This window comes from Camellia sinensis, unplaced genomic scaffold (assembly GCF_055761805.1).
Source record: "Camellia sinensis isolate YWXY unplaced genomic scaffold, ASM5576180v1 Unanchor11, whole genome shotgun sequence".
Classification (NCBI taxonomy): domain Eukaryota; kingdom Viridiplantae; phylum Streptophyta; class Magnoliopsida; order Ericales; family Theaceae; genus Camellia; species Camellia sinensis.
The window spans coordinates 7,830,638-7,845,930 of NW_028128989.1; the positions used below are offsets into that span (position 1 = coordinate 7,830,638).

A 15,293-nucleotide genomic window follows, 5' to 3' on the forward strand; every position below is an offset into this window, starting at 1 on the left:
TTTCTTTTTTTTTTTTTTTAATTGGAGCCAAATTTTAAATTTTTTTTTAACTTGTTTAATATAGGAAATTTTTTTAAAGTCAAGTATTTTAAATTTTTTTAGTAGACTATTTATCAAATAATTTTCGTTCTACGTTTTTTATTAGTCTAATTAAGTAAAATTTAAAAGTATGAAACATTTTTAAAAACTCAAAAAAAAATTTACTTAAAAAAATTAATAAGAAAATCACTAAAAAATCAATCTCAAACTAGCTAAATTATTAACAATGATTCAATGAAGTAAAATTAGAAGGAAGCTAAAGATGAGAGAAATGAGTATGAGAACATTTTACATGGATCTTAGCCTCCGTTTGGGAAGTGGGTTGGCTTTTTGGCTTTTTGACTTTTTTGGCTATTTTAGCCTGGGCTAAAAAGCCTGGTTTGGGAAGGGCTTTTTGGCTTTTTGGCTTTTTGGCTTTTTTGACTTTTTTTGTGAGAGAAGAGTGTAATGATTATGGGTTGGATGTGATGTTTTGTTTGTTGTGGCTAAAATAGCCTGTTTTGTCTTTTGTGGCTATTTTAGCCCCAACCCAACTTGCCAAACACCACTCATTGAGATTGAAATAGGAGGGGCAAAATTAGGAGCTGTATTATGACTATTAATTTATGTATAAAAAAATAAAAAATAAATATAATTTAAAAAATAAATCATTAATAAAATGTCTATTTAGGTCTCGTTTGACAATTACACATTGCCTTGTTTGGGAAGCTAAAAATAGACTTTTTTTTGAACTAAAATTTACAAAAAGACAAAATGTCACATCAAATTCATAATTATTTTATTTTTTTTTCTCATAAATATCGCATTCAACTTAAAAAAATCCAACATTCTTTCCAAATACAAATATTTTAGCCTATTAAAATATCTAAAAATTAAAATAGTCAACTTCTCAAACAAGGCCATTGTAGTCTAAAAGTAAAAAAAAATCACTAAAGCCAACAAATATAAAAAAAATCAAAAAATTATTTCCATTTATCCTACTTTTTGTATATATTTTTGTAAAAAAATAAAAATTCATTCTAAACATATTAGTAATTTTTTTCACCTCCTATTTTAACTAAAAACCTAAAAAACTAAAAAATCACTTAAAAAAAAAAAATCTAGTCCCAAACGAATATCCACCAAAGCAAAACGTTGGGTTAGCCTTTTCAGCCAATTGAAGCCAAGTTGGACCCAACCCTCCCAATTTACTTATGTAGCATTGATTTGTAGTTCTAAATTTGAAACACATGATGTGTTTGGTTGGAGGATTTGAGGAGGAATTTAGAAAGGGAAAGGGAAAAGATGTGTGAAATTAGGTGAAATTTAGGCATGTTTTATTCATATTTCACCTACCTTTTCCATTTCCCTTTCCAAATCCCTCAACCAGACACAACATAAATCAATTTTAATGTGTTGAGAAATCACAAAAAAAGAAAAAAACAAAAACAAGATCAAAATATTTTATCATGTAGGACTCATATCTAAATTAGAGTTATTAGAGCTCTTGAATTAGAGGCTTAAAATATTTCTGTTTACATATATCTCACACATGAATTTTAAGAAATAGATTTTGAAATAAAATTGTGAGCTATTAGAGCTCTTGAATTTGCGACCTAAAACATTTCTGTTTACATATATCTCACACATGAATTTTAAGGAATAGATTTTGAAATAAAATTGTGACTGTGCAAACCTTTCTGAAACTTTCGTTAATTATTTTTCTGTTATGTGAATATAATTTTTTTTTTCTCTTTTTTTAATAAAGAGGAAAGAATAACTTGTTTCAAAAGATAAGCACAACAATTTTCCGGAAGTACAGGCGAGGGGAAAAAAAAAAAAAAAAAAAAAAGGTTTCTCTTCATTTCAGTTTGTATGACACGATTAACCATGCTCACAGTTTTAAGTAAAGTGTGTTTAAATAAGCCTCCGTTTGGCAAGAGTTAAACGGGGCTTTTTTGACTATTTTAGCCACAAAAAATAAAATAGGTTATTTTAGCCATAAAAAATAAAATATCACATCCAACCCATAATCATTACATTCTTCTCTCACAAAAAAAACCAAAAAAACCAAAAAGCCAAAAAGTCCTTCCCAAACCAAACTTTTTAGCCCAGGCTAAAATAGCCAAAAAAACCAAAAAGCCAAAAAGCCAACCCACTTACCAAACGGAGGCTAAGTAATATTTAAACAAACCCAAAACCAACCCCCAGCTAAGTAAAGAATCTGTAAAATTTGTAATTTGATTCAGTCTAATCAAATTCGATAAGTTTGAATTGATTTTTTAAATCTGTGGTTCAGTTCTGGATTGAAGAATTAAAAATTCATAGTCCATGAATTGGTTCCGGATTGAACCCTACAGTTCCGGATTGGAACCGATCCGGACCGTATACAAATAGTCTATATTTTTATTATGCATCCTCCCTTATAGTATCTTCTCTTATTCCATATGAAACTAAACCTAAATCCGCATCATATCTTCTTTATTACTTTTATTTGTTAGTTTTTAATTTTAATTTGTAATGGTCTAAATATTTATAGCAAAACCAATTTTCTTATGGTTGTTTAAATTCTAAAATATGTCGCAATTATAGAAAGACATGTTGCTATTGTGGAACTAACATAGCGCTATGTTTATGTTTTTATGAAATTAAAGTGTTATATATATTTTTTTGTTATTTAATTATGTGAATCCGTGATCCTAAACCGATCTAATCAGTATTTAAATGGATTGGTTCGGATTGATTTCATGATTTAAACAGATTGGATTGATTCCAATATTTCAAGAATCGTAAATAACGGATTGATTCTGATTTTACTCCAATCCGATCCAATCCGGGCCATTCTTATCCAAAAACTATTATATATGAGATGATCAGCACTCAACTACGTTAATGCTGCTACTCTTCTTCACGTTTAAGTTTCTCAATTTTTATTTTTTATTTTTAAACTTTTAGTTTTTTGAGATTTTTGAAATTTTAAATTTGTGAAGAGCCAAAAAAAAAAAAAAAAAAAAAAAACCGCATAAAATATTTATCATTTATTTCATTCACGATATCTTTCTTAAACATCTTTTATTTCATTCACGATATCTTTCCTATTTTCTTTCTCTTTATAAATCTCTATACAAATTTAAAATTCAAACATATTACAGAAGCATTTGGTTCATTTTTTAAATCATGATTCTGTTTTTAAATCATGATTTGAATTAAACATGTTAATTAAATATATTTTTAAAGTACAATTCAAATTTTTTCAAAACTCCTACCTTTTTTTTTATAATAATTATTAATCAATCAATTAATTATTATTTTTTTTCTCCTCTCTCCTCTTACGTTCTCTCACATTCTATACATCAATCAATTAAAAAAAAAACTACAAATCATCTTAAAACTTTTTTCAAAACTCATAACTGTTAGTGTTAATTTAGGCCAAGTTTGGGAAGACTAAATAAGTGTACTTTTTGACTTTTTTTGTATTATGTGTAGAAAAAGTAGAGAGAAGATGTTGATTGATGTGACTAAAAAAAGATAAAAAGATGAAATAAGTACACTTTTTTTTGTTAGCCAAACTTGGCCTTAGTGTAGTGATAATTTAGTGTATTATTCATAGTAACCAACTGTCCTCCCATTATGTACAGTCAGGAAAAAAAAAAAAAAAAGCTCTAAACATAAAGCTAAAGTGATGTACACTAACAAATGTCTAGGCTAATGGGTCGTGACTGTACATAATGGGAGGACAGCTGGTTGCTATGAATAATACACTAAATTATCACTACACTAAATTAACACTAACAATAACAAAATAAATTTTCTCATTTCAAATTATGTTTCAAAAACTCAAAATTCAAAATATAATTTCACACTCAAATCATTATTTTTAAATTAAACCAAACAGACCTTATAAGTTTCAGATAAGAGTATTTCGAAGGTGATGGCTATCTCTAGTTGATTCCCACTGGGGATGTGCGGATGAACTCATTGAGCGTCTTTGTCTGGAAATAATTTTTTTAGCTAATTTAACATGGCTAAATTAATTCCATTTGAAAGGAATTTTTTGACTTTTTTTTTTTTTTTTTTTTTTTGAGAGAAAAAGTAAAATGATTATGATTTGGATATGATATTTTATCTTATTGACTTATGTAATCTATTTTATCTTTTTATACTTTTTTAGCCCCAACCAAATTCCCAAATGGGGACTAAATCGTTTCGAAAAATATAATTTATATAAAAAATAAGATTAATCACATATTAATAATTACATAATTGAATTATATTTATCTTATAAAATTAGATTGTAAATATAATTTTGAGATAAATAGTCTATTTTTTTAAACACAAATGTAATCCAATCATTTGATTTTCCATGTTCGATCAATCTAATTTTATATATAAATATTTTGTCAATAAATTATATGAAATAAACGGTTCAAATCAATAAATTAAACCCTTATTATTATATTTTTTTGAAACGAAAATTAGACCCTCATATGAAACCATCTTTAGTTTTAATGTTGTCAAAGCTAGTTAACAGTATTAAAATGGTGTTGTTGTTCATACTTTCACATCTATCTAAAACATTCCTTGGATCTAAGGCGTCAAGCTGGTAATTTCCAACACCCTTACGCCTTTGTTATTGTTGCATTTAACTTTCTATTACCTGCCTACCTTCTAATGACAAAGATACAGTAACTAGCTTTTATTTTATTTTTTTAAATGAGATGTCAGGTGAATTTCACCTGAAAGTTTTTCCCCCTTTTTCATGTCAATCTACATAACAAATAATGTAACAGGAATTCTCAGCTATGATTTTGCGATAATGATAACAATCTCTCAATAAGTCAAAAAATATATATCAATGGATCAAATTTAACGTAAAGTAAAAGTGACAATAAAATCACATTCCTTCGTTTACATGACTTAATTTTACTTTAACTTTAAACAGACTATTAAATCATCATAATACGATCATTATAAAGAGATGATGTTCCGTAAAATTTACCAACATATATACATAAATAGGAAATGAATTTTTTTTTTTATAAAACTCATCTGATAATATATGTATATATAATTAAAATTTGCCTCAGGCCATAATCAATAGATTAATAATTATGTACAAGCCATGTGGGTGTTGACCTAACAACTTACTATCATTTAAGTCTGACTGAAAAAAAAATAGTCAATTAATGCCTAGGTACACATTTCCTTACCACTTTCTCGTATTAAGGATCTGGTCCAAGTGATGAATCAAGATTTGTCTAAAAAAATAAAGAAAAAAGTGATGTATCAAAATATAATATATTTTCTTCAATCATGCGCTACACGACCTAGCATTAAAGAGAAGGCGACAATAGGGTGTATTATTTAATATTTGATCTCATTTACACTAGCTTTTTTCGGTCAAAAATATTTTATGCATTCACGATAGAAAATATTTTTTTGCAATCAATAAAAAATGAACTAATTTGCTTTTCAAATGTGTAAAGAGACAATGGAGTCAATTAGATTGCTTTTCAAATGTGTAAAGAGACAATGGAGTCTTACCAAAAGCTGGCATCACCCTACAACCACCACCTTGTCCCTACCACCCTTACAACTGCTAACACCATCATTTTTTAGAGCCGCTACTGAACAAAAGATTTCTTCTAAAGAATGTTTTCAATGGAAAGTGTTTTCCCAAGAAAATGTTTTCCGCATAAATAAACAGACAGTTAACCTGAATTTGTATATTTGGCTGGAGGGTACTATGGATTCAACTTCATTGTTAGTGTCACACATTTGACATGGTACAAGCAATTATCCAGCTCGCCATAGCTGGAGTCAATTGTCAGTGTGAATTCAGCTCTCCATAGATGGAATCAACAAAATTGAAAAGCAATGGCAGCTTATCGTCTAGAACAACACAGGTGACCATTGCCCATGAACTTTCCAAAATTATAAAAATCATGTAAATGGGTACCTCGTTCAAGATTCTACAGCTTCCAGAGCTTCGCAGAGAATTAAATACCTACACACACGCAAACGCACATGCTTACAAAGTTTTATACAGTGTATACTCCATGATGTTTGCCCAATGTTTTTCATTTTGTATCTTGATTGTCTTATCACATGGTGGATGCAAATTGTACTCGTTTTAGTTCCAGACAAATAAAGCATTGAAGCAGATGCACCTAAAAAAACTGCACAACTTCAGATATAGTCTAAAATTCAACATAGACACTGTCTAAGGTCTTGAGCTGCTCTATCTCCACGCCGTAGGCAATTCCAAGATCAATATAACACAACTGAAACAAATACAAAGCATCAACCAAACCAACTTATCAAATAACAAAATGCAAAAAAGTAAAAGTTTTTCAACTGCAGTAAAACCTGGTACTGTGGTTTCTTCAATGTGTGTACACCTCTTTTTATTAGCTTTTGCCATCCGACATTTTCTTTGAGTGATTTTTCCAGAGCTGCAGTTTTCTGTAGGCATGGGCCAAGAGAAAGCAAAAAAAAATGTGATTTTGTAGACAGTAAAACTTCTAGAATACTTCTGGCAATTTGTTTAGAGACATGTATTAACATATTATTTATCCATGGAGAAAATAGATGAGCCACAGCTATAGAAATTAAAACAATGAATTATATGGCAACAAACAAAAATGACCAAATGCATTAAAAATTTCGAATCTACAACCAATTCTGACTAGGCAATGTATAAAATTTCTAGTATACTTCCACAAGAAGCTTCATTTGGTCACAAGAGGAAAAGAAGTACTATGATTCTGTTAAAAAATACTGTATTATTGATTGATATTGTTTGATTGATGTATTCTATTACAAATCAGAGTAGCTCATTATATAGGAGAGGGTTTGGGTAGTAGGTGAGGAGTAGGTGAGGGTAAATTGGTGGTAGGTGTAGTAGGTGTGGTAGTAGGTGGTGGTAGGTGTAGGTAAATTCTAACAGCCCCCCGCAAACTCAAGGAGGATAGAAACTAACCAACTTGAGTTTGGAGAGAGGAACAAAACAAGAAAATACATAAAAAATAAAATAAAGATAGGAGACACTGTATGGTCGTGTCAGACCGTTGGTGAAGACACTGAAAGGTGGTGCCATAACGTGGTAGAGGACACTGGATGGTGGTGTCATAACGTTGTAGAGGACACTGTATGGTGGTGTCATAACCATGTAGAGGACACTGTATGGTGGTGTCATAACGGTGTAGAGGACACTGGATGGCGGTGTCAGACCGATGTAGAAGACAGTTTATGGGGTCATGTCGGACCGGTGTAGAAGACAGTTTATGGGGTCATGTCGGACCGTTGTAGCAGACAATGTTGTGACAGTTGTTGTGACAGTTTACGGAGTCTTGCTGGACCCTTGTAGAAACTAACCGGAATCAATGTCGGGACAGTTTACAGAGTCTTGTCGGACCCTTGGAAAAGCTAACCGGAATCAAATGTCGGGACAGTTTACAGAGTCTTGTCGGACCCATAAAGGAGCTAACCGGAATCAATGTCGGGACAGTTTACAGAGTCTTGTCGGACCCTTAAAAAGTCGCACCCTCAAAAGGTGTGCCCAATCCATAAAAAGGCGTGCCATCAAAAGGCGTGCCCAATTCATCAAAAGATGTGCCATGAAAAGGCGTGCCAGTTTGTCGGGCGGCAAGAGGCGCGCGATGCGCGTGGCTGGCCCTGGCTATTTAAAACAAGGTTGAGGCGAAGGCTGTGCATACGAGTCTGAAACCTCTGAACGCTCGGAGAGCTTGTCTCTGCAAATCTTGAAACACCCGGAAACCAACCCTTCTCTGAAACACTTAGCAACTCAAAAACATGGCCTCTTCTTCCCGTCCAGTTACCCAGAACCTGCTCACGCTCTTTCCAGAACTGAACGAGCCCACAAGAGAAATAACTGGTGCGGTGGCCAGTGAACCGCAACCAAACACCTCTGGTTTTGCTCCATTGAACTTTCCGATGCGGTCGGTGGAGCAAAAAATGGCGATGCAAACTGATATTGAGGCTAATCAGTATACTCTGAAGTCATGCGTGGAAACCATGACGGCGGTCACAAATTTGTCGAACCGGCTGCAGAGTAGGACAAATGAGGTGCAGCATTTAAACTCCCAGCTGGCTCTGCTCCAACGCATGTATAAGGATGCGCGAGCAGAGATCAGTGTGCTAAAGGCAGAAAACAAGGAGCTGAAGCGGAAGGCCACCGTGATGTTCCGATTTGGAGGGCCGCCATATGCTGCAGTGGAGGAGCAGGGAGTAGTGATCATGCCCAGTGGAGTGGGAAACACGGAGGCCGCACCGTCTAGGGCCGCGCAGGACGGAGGCAAAAAGAAGAGACCTGCAGTAGAGTAGAGAAGAAAAAATCCCGCCTGTGGATGTGTTGTTTGTTGTTGTTGTTTTTTTTTTTTTTTTTTTTTTAGAAAATGGTGATCGGGGTGAGCCCCGACATAAATAAAATGAGTTTGTGTGCAGTCGTCTTCTTCTTCTTCTTCTTCTTCTTTTTTTTTTTTTTTTTTTTTTTTTTTTGGACCCAAATCGCCACAATATATATTTATATAAATATAAATATAAAAGTAGGATAGCTACGTAATAACAAAATAATACCTCAACTTGTTGCCTCCAAAAGCTACATTTTCCAGCTGACACCCACTTAAAATAATTCACAAACCAATTATCACCCCACGTGATAGAAGACGTATTTGCAGCTGGTAACTCTGCCCAAAAAAAAATATCGGGCCCCACTTCAACTAACACCCGTAGATGGATTCCACTAAACAAAAAAGGTATATATAAATAAATATATATACCACTCACAACCGGACCCACGTTGGATACAGCAGGCCAAGATCAACGGCTCACTCACAAACTCTATTCTGACACAGCAGTGCACTTTCTCAAAAACAAGAATAAACAAAACAAAACCATAAACCAGCCCCCCGTTTGTTTTTAAACCAGCTAAAATTTCTGAAACCAGCCCAAACGCCGAGCCACCTAGCTAACGACGGAGCAGACAAAACCAAATGGAATCGAAGGTGACTGGGAGATGGCCAGCAAATTTATAAAAAATGAACCAGATAACACTGCAGTCAGGGCTGCCACAACAGCAGACTGAGAAACAGCGCTCATCGTTGCAGTAAAGTCAAGCAGAGAAATAATTTTGTGAAGAAGCTAGTTGAGGAGCATATGTCACAAGAGGATCTAGCTCTCGGTGACAGCAGAAAAAAAAAAAAAACAGCACTTCACAGGGCTGCCGGAGCTGGAAACATGGAGGCGGCGAAACTGTTAGTGAAAAACAACCAGAACCTGCCAAATGTCGAATGTCGAGACATATGACAAGATAACACTGGCGCAATGGTAGCTTTTCTACTCTCAAAAAAAAAATGGGAAAAGGCCAGAAGATTGGCTTTGGTTTGAAACTACGCTGGCTCACGGCGAAGCACACTGATGGGAAGGTATGTATAGAAAATAAGCGGAATAGGTTGAGGTCCGGCGGACGGCTAAGGTGAGGTTGCCGTCCGCCGGTGAAGCGAAAAATCTTAGGTTCTAAACCTGCTCTGATACCATGTTAAAAAATACTGTATTATTGATTGATATTGTTTGATTGATGTATTCTATTACAAATCAGAGTAGCTCATTATATAGGAGAGGGTTTGGGTAGTAGGTGAGGAGTAGGTGAGGGTAAATTGGTGGTAGGTGTAGTAGGTGTGGTAGTAGGTGGTGGTAGGTGTAGGTAAATTCTAACAGATTCTTATATGAATCAATCAATGCTTAGACAACAAATTTGTATCCCTATAGGCTTGAGTTTTTCCAAATCCCATAGGAGTCCACTAGTAAGTCCTTAAAACTTCAAATGACTAAAAGGAAAATACATCAAGAAATCATCTCGGAAGAGAACGCATCCCCTCCCCTGGCATGGTCGCAAATTCGTATACAGCAATTATTTCATACGCAGCATTATATTATAAAGAATGTGCTGCTTCTATGCAACGACTTGATTGAGACATTTATTGAACAAGGCCGATCTCTATAAACAATTGAGAACGGGGCAGACCCCGAATAAGAGATATAAAGTGGATCACCACCTGGCGTGGCATTAAGACTTCGTTACAGACATATCATCTGAGCAAAAAAAACCTAGTTTTTCAAGGCCGGGCGTAATCCAACTAAGTTAATACTACCCTAGTATAGGGTATCTGGTTCGTTCCTAGTGCTAGATAAAGAAATGTCCCATAAATTGTGAATACAGGAATACATGAAATTTTTATGTGAAATTTCAAACCTATTCCTTTACCAATATAGCAATGATTGAATAAATGATAGAACATGATAGCAATGAAGCAGATAATATGCATTATGCAGAACCTGTATATAGGCACACAAAAAATGGTAAGATGAAGGGAATTCATGAGACAGTAGATACTAGACAAATAGAAAAGTTTCACATCTCAATGTCTTTTTGTAAAGCCAAAATGTACAGAACAAAATTATACAATGGACCCAGCCACCTACATAGCAGTTTGTGAAGCACACTCAACTTTGTTACTCAGTTTCATGATCTTTGGATTGCAATGTTAATTCCAGCTAGCAAGTTAGGATGTAACTAAACATTGTAAAACATCCAAGATTAACCTTTTGTTAGGGTAACAGAAGTTTCTATATACATAAGGTCAATTTCAAACACATATACACCACTAGCCTTAAAGGCAGCATAACTTTCATATAAGAAGCCAAGTAACTTGCAGATATAAATGAATATGGATACACTTACATGACCAGGGTCTAAGATTAATAGGTTGTATTGTTGTGTCCCCTTGTGCTGATGTTTGACTTGAATCCCAACAATGGTTCGTGAATGGCCATCGTGCTGGAAGTACAAGGGCCTGCTCATTGTAGCTCTCAACAGATCAGAACACGGTGAAGGATGTATTTGTTCTGGTGTTATAAGAGCATCTCCAATCGTTCATCAGATATTTTATCAAATTTGAGTAAAAGGTTGATCTGATACAATGCACTTCGAATCTTTCATCAAATCTGGCTGGGGCCGGTTGTCTATCTAGAGTAAATTTTCATCAAATTCATCCCAAAACTGGTTGTCCGGGAGGATGTTTGGGCAAACGTCCGGCCCAACAGTCATATAAAAATTTGATGAAAAAAGTACTGCTTCTTTCGTTTGATACCAAATTGATGAAATGGTTGGAGCACCGTTTTCATCAGTTTTTCATCAAATTTGATGAAAGGCCTGATGAAGGATTGGAGATGGTCTAACATTTCCAAAAAAGAAAATCTCAAATTTATATAATCCAATAAAAAAAAGGGAATCCTTCAGAAAATGAAGTAGCCAAGTAGGCTATAGCCAGTAACTAAATGTCACATACGCTTTCTCGCTGACAATAACGCGAGCATTGCCCAATGTAGTGAGCTTATTGTCAGAGAAGTAATTCCAAACCCAATCAATGAGAACTTGATGGCCCATGAGTGACCTTTTAACTGCATTGCTACAGATAGAAGTACCCATATCATTTGCCACACAGATACTAGAATAACTAGATTTATCTTCGCAACTAGAACCTGATTGGGGGATATTAGGATCCCCTCTAGACAGATATCTGTCCATTGGCCCGTATATTTTTATTCCTGATGCCCCATCTCGCAAACCAGAAGCAGAAGATATTGTTTTAATGTTCTTGCTGTCAAAATCAACTATCCTGGCACGAAGCCCAAAAGAACGAAAAAGTGCAGCACACTCGGTAGTTCCAATCCAATTTTTTTTGCCATAAATTTTGTGATTGAAATGACTCGAGCCAAGCATGTCAAAACCCCTTTCCCAAGAGATTTCAAGCCATCTTTGGAGTGATGCAATATCGGGAACATATCCAGAACCACCAAACAAAACCTCCCTCACGTCCTGTCTTTGCATAAGCAAGTGCGAGCTGAGCATCTGGATGTTACGCCAACCACAGCCCCAGCCTATGTCCTCTGATTCAATGCTCTGAAAATGATCAACATAACCTGACAATATACTAGTCGAATTTGCAGAATCTAATTCCAAACATTTTCTCAACAAGGCCATCAAACCAGCTTCAACTTTGTAGAAGGACGCTCTAATCTGTAAACTGATTAAATAATAGATCTTTTCATCAATGCTACTTTCTCCATCATCACTTTCCCTCCCATCACACCTCGAGGTACTACTTCCTTGGCTTTGTTGAGCACTAGTTTCACATGGCATGTCATTCTTCACTGGATTATTCTGCTAATTTGTCATTAACTAATGTGAGTATATTGAGCTGCAGATTCTGATAAAAACAGCCAAACAAACAATTGACAAGTATGAAGAGACAACCATATGATGTGGCACTTATTTAGTAATATGCATAAACTTGAGCTAATACATGTTCCAAGTATGCTCCGTTGTCCATTCTTATTCTGTCAGGAGATTCAAATCTGGGTTAATGTTTTAGAATATCTTTATATATCAGTGGGGATCCAGTTGTCAATTACAAAATCTATTTAAATCTCAAATTCTGGTTTCCTAGTGTGTGTCAGGATTAGCAATAACAAGTATATATGAACCATCAATAGACTAAGAAGAACGTATGACAGTGTCACAGCTCCACAAAGCTCTCTATCTCTCAAAGTGGCATTTTATGAAGGTCCTTTGTAATGGATTAGGATCCTCTGCCTTTTTTTTTTTCTTTCTCCAATGATCTTGCTATGATCAGGCACCCAACAAATTACAAAATCCAACAGTCCAACTTCAAAGAAAAATTAAAATCTAGTCTTTTTATTTTAAACTACATGCGCGTTGAATTACCTTAGTAAAATCATTGCAGAGAAAATAATAGCAGATCCAGTGTCAAATTTAGACCATTGGAGATATCCCGTCACCCATTCATTCTACCTAGTGTCACGTACCGACTCATTGGGGGTACGAGTTCTACACCAAGCACCTTACAAGCGCATTAGTTTGTGAGCGGCAAACCAGGCAGGGTAGATCCCTATCGCATCTCCTGGGTAGATCCCTATCGCATCTCCTGGGTTGCTCGTTGGGTATAACACACGAGGGTATGCAATACCACTCGTGGAGCCAGCTTCTCGGGAGGATGACAAGCGCCTAGTCTGTGACAAGTGGTATCAGAGCCAACCTAGGGGCACTGTGTGAGAACGGTACGTGGGACTTACACCAAGTACCTTCATTGTGGGGTCCACACCAAGGGTGGTGTCCGCGCGGGGTGGGTTTCTCGTGAGTAGGGAAACGGACAAGCATGGAGGCAGGCAGGATAATGTCCCCCCGACGAGGGTGTCAGGGACTGACGGTGGTAGCATGTCACGTACCGACTCATTGGGGGTACAAGTTCTACACCAAGCACCTTGCAAACGTATTAGTTTGTGAGCGGCAAAGCAAGCAAGGTAGATCCCTATCGCATCTCTTGGGTTGGTCCTTGGGTATAATACACGAGGGTATACAGTACCACTCGTGGAGCCGGCTTCTCGAGAAGATGACAAGCGCCCAGTCCGTGACACTAGGCTCTCGCATCAAATTTACATCTTCCTATAATAAAGTTACAATTGTAGAGCATCTCCCACAGGCTCTTTAAAACAGGCACATTGGTTATTATAGCTATCCTAAACCCATTTTCCCACCTTTAACAAATTAGCCATTACAATAGCTATTTTAACGTTTCTCTTCCAAGCTAGCTACATTCGAAGAGCCTTGGGAGGCTGTTTGAACAGTTTGTATGGATGGATAGGTAAAATAAAGAGCAGTAAAGAGCATACCTTTTTGTCCTTTAGCTGGTGAAAAATGAAGTAGCAATTTTCAATTTTATCTTTTGATTATCTACAAAAAGAAGACTTTGATTGTCTTTGATCGTCTAGCATTATACAATTACAGTCACAGGCTCAACACATAAGCATATACACAGAAATACATAAAGCAACAGAGAGAGAGAGAGAGAGAGAGAGAATTACAATAAAGGGGGGACTCGGGGGAGCAAGAGCGATTTGTTGGGCCAATTCCATGTCCCTTGCGAGTTCCTCATCCTCGAAGTGGCTGTTGGCATGCCTGCAATCATCGATTCACAGTTTTCTCTCAAAATACAAAGTTCAAACAGAGGATATACGCATTGCAGAACTCGATATCAAAGACACACACACACACACACACGCATATATCTTTTATATAGAGAGAGAGATATGAACAGATTGATCTATGAACAAAGATATACCTTTGAAGTTGGAAGGACGGAACAGATTGATGACAAATTGGGCAAATCGACTGATCCATACACCAAACGCCTCTTCTCTCTCTCTCTGTCTCTGTGGGGATGGTTTAGCAATGGAGCGGTCAGTTCGGAAAGAGGGAAAGAGCTTCTTCGCGTGTCTGACGAGGGAACTTCAAATGAGCATGCTTAATTTCAATTTTTTTTTTTTTTATAATCCTAATCTATTGTTTTATTATTATTATTTGACAAGCATGAAGTTTTTAAAAAATATAAATAATCCACAAGTAATGAAAAAAGATTAAAACAATTTACAATTTAATATAATTATACAAAAAAATGTGTGACTTATAGTATCTTTATTTTAAAATTTTTTTTTTACTACTTTCGCGATTTGGACGGGAGTGATTTTCCCTTTACCATAGCTTTCTGGTTTTTTGGACTTGGGTTTGGTCTGCTTCCCCATCTCTGGCCTTCAAAGTTAGAGAATCAAAACACATAGAGAGAGAGAGAGAGAGAGAGAGAGAGAGAGCGCATCCATCCAGAGTCCATAGCTGAGCTCCCCAGACACTTTTTTCAAAAGATCGTCTCTTGAGCCTGTACAGGTTTCACAACAGACTTCATCTCTATTGCAACCTGCTGGTTTGTTTTTAGGTTGCTGAGTGCTAATCCTAGTTGTTGCTGAAAGTGGACAAGCTGACCCCAACGTGGAGAGTTCCCTATGCAACCAGAGTGAACCAAAGTGTTTGCTAGTTTTACCTTCCACCTGTTCGACAAAAATGCCTCAGTGAACTCTGCTACTGAGAAGTCATAAGATGATTAAGGAGAGAGAGAGCAACAAGCTATCAATGGAGAGAGGTAAACTAGCTAAGAGCAAATTAGCCAAGAGTAAATCAAAAAGCAAATCTGCTAAGTGCAAATCATCCAAGGTTTCCTTGAAGAAGTTTGATAATTAGGTGGATGCTCAAATATCTACCGATGAGATGCCTAATGTACTCCCTTGTAGGTCTACACATGCATCCGAGGAGCCCCCAAATCTCTTATATTTGGAGATTTTGT

General features: G+C 35.7%; 1 protein-coding gene across 3 annotated transcripts; it reads right to left on the reverse strand.

The window, feature by feature from the left end:
- Nucleotides 1-5,487: 5,487 nt before the first annotated feature.
- LOC114314862 (uncharacterized) lies at nt 5,488-15,200 on the reverse strand. Of its 3 annotated transcripts, none has more exons than XM_082911425.1 (6): nt 14,241-15,200; nt 13,984-14,077; nt 11,388-12,262; nt 10,781-10,892; nt 6,388-6,483; nt 5,488-6,302 (listed from the first exon to the last, which is right to left on the reverse strand). In XM_082911425.1, the coding sequence occupies exons 1-6, from the start codon at nt 14,297-14,299 to the stop codon at nt 6,219-6,221; spliced, it is 1,320 nt and encodes a 439-aa protein (XP_082767551.1). In that variant the 5' UTR covers nt 14,300-15,200; the 3' UTR covers nt 5,488-6,218. The 3 variants fall into 3 exon arrangements, with proteins under 3 accessions (XP_082767551.1, XP_082767550.1, XP_082767552.1); XM_082911424.1 differs by having other exon boundaries at nt 5,494-6,302; nt 11,388-12,265; nt 14,241-14,433; XM_082911426.1 differs by lacking the exon at nt 14,241-15,200 and adding an exon at nt 13,792-13,852 and having other exon boundaries at nt 5,494-6,302; nt 13,984-14,062.
- Between the last annotated feature and the right edge of the window lie 93 nt (nt 15,201-15,293).

Bases quoted from the DNA above. Each gene is read 5' to 3' on its own strand.
- LOC114314862 (XM_082911424.1), bottom strand. From the start codon at position 14,299: ATGGATCAGTCGATTTGCCCAATTTGTCATCAATCTGTTCCGTCCTTC. The intron at 6,484-10,780 runs GTAAGTGTATCC...CCATGCCTACAG, and splicing joins TAATCTTAGACCCTGGTCAT to AAAACTGCAGCTCTGGAAAA. The intron at 6,303-6,387 runs GTTTTACTGCAG...TATTTGTTTCAG, and splicing joins TGAAGAAACCACAGTACCAG to TTGTGTTATATTGATCTTGG.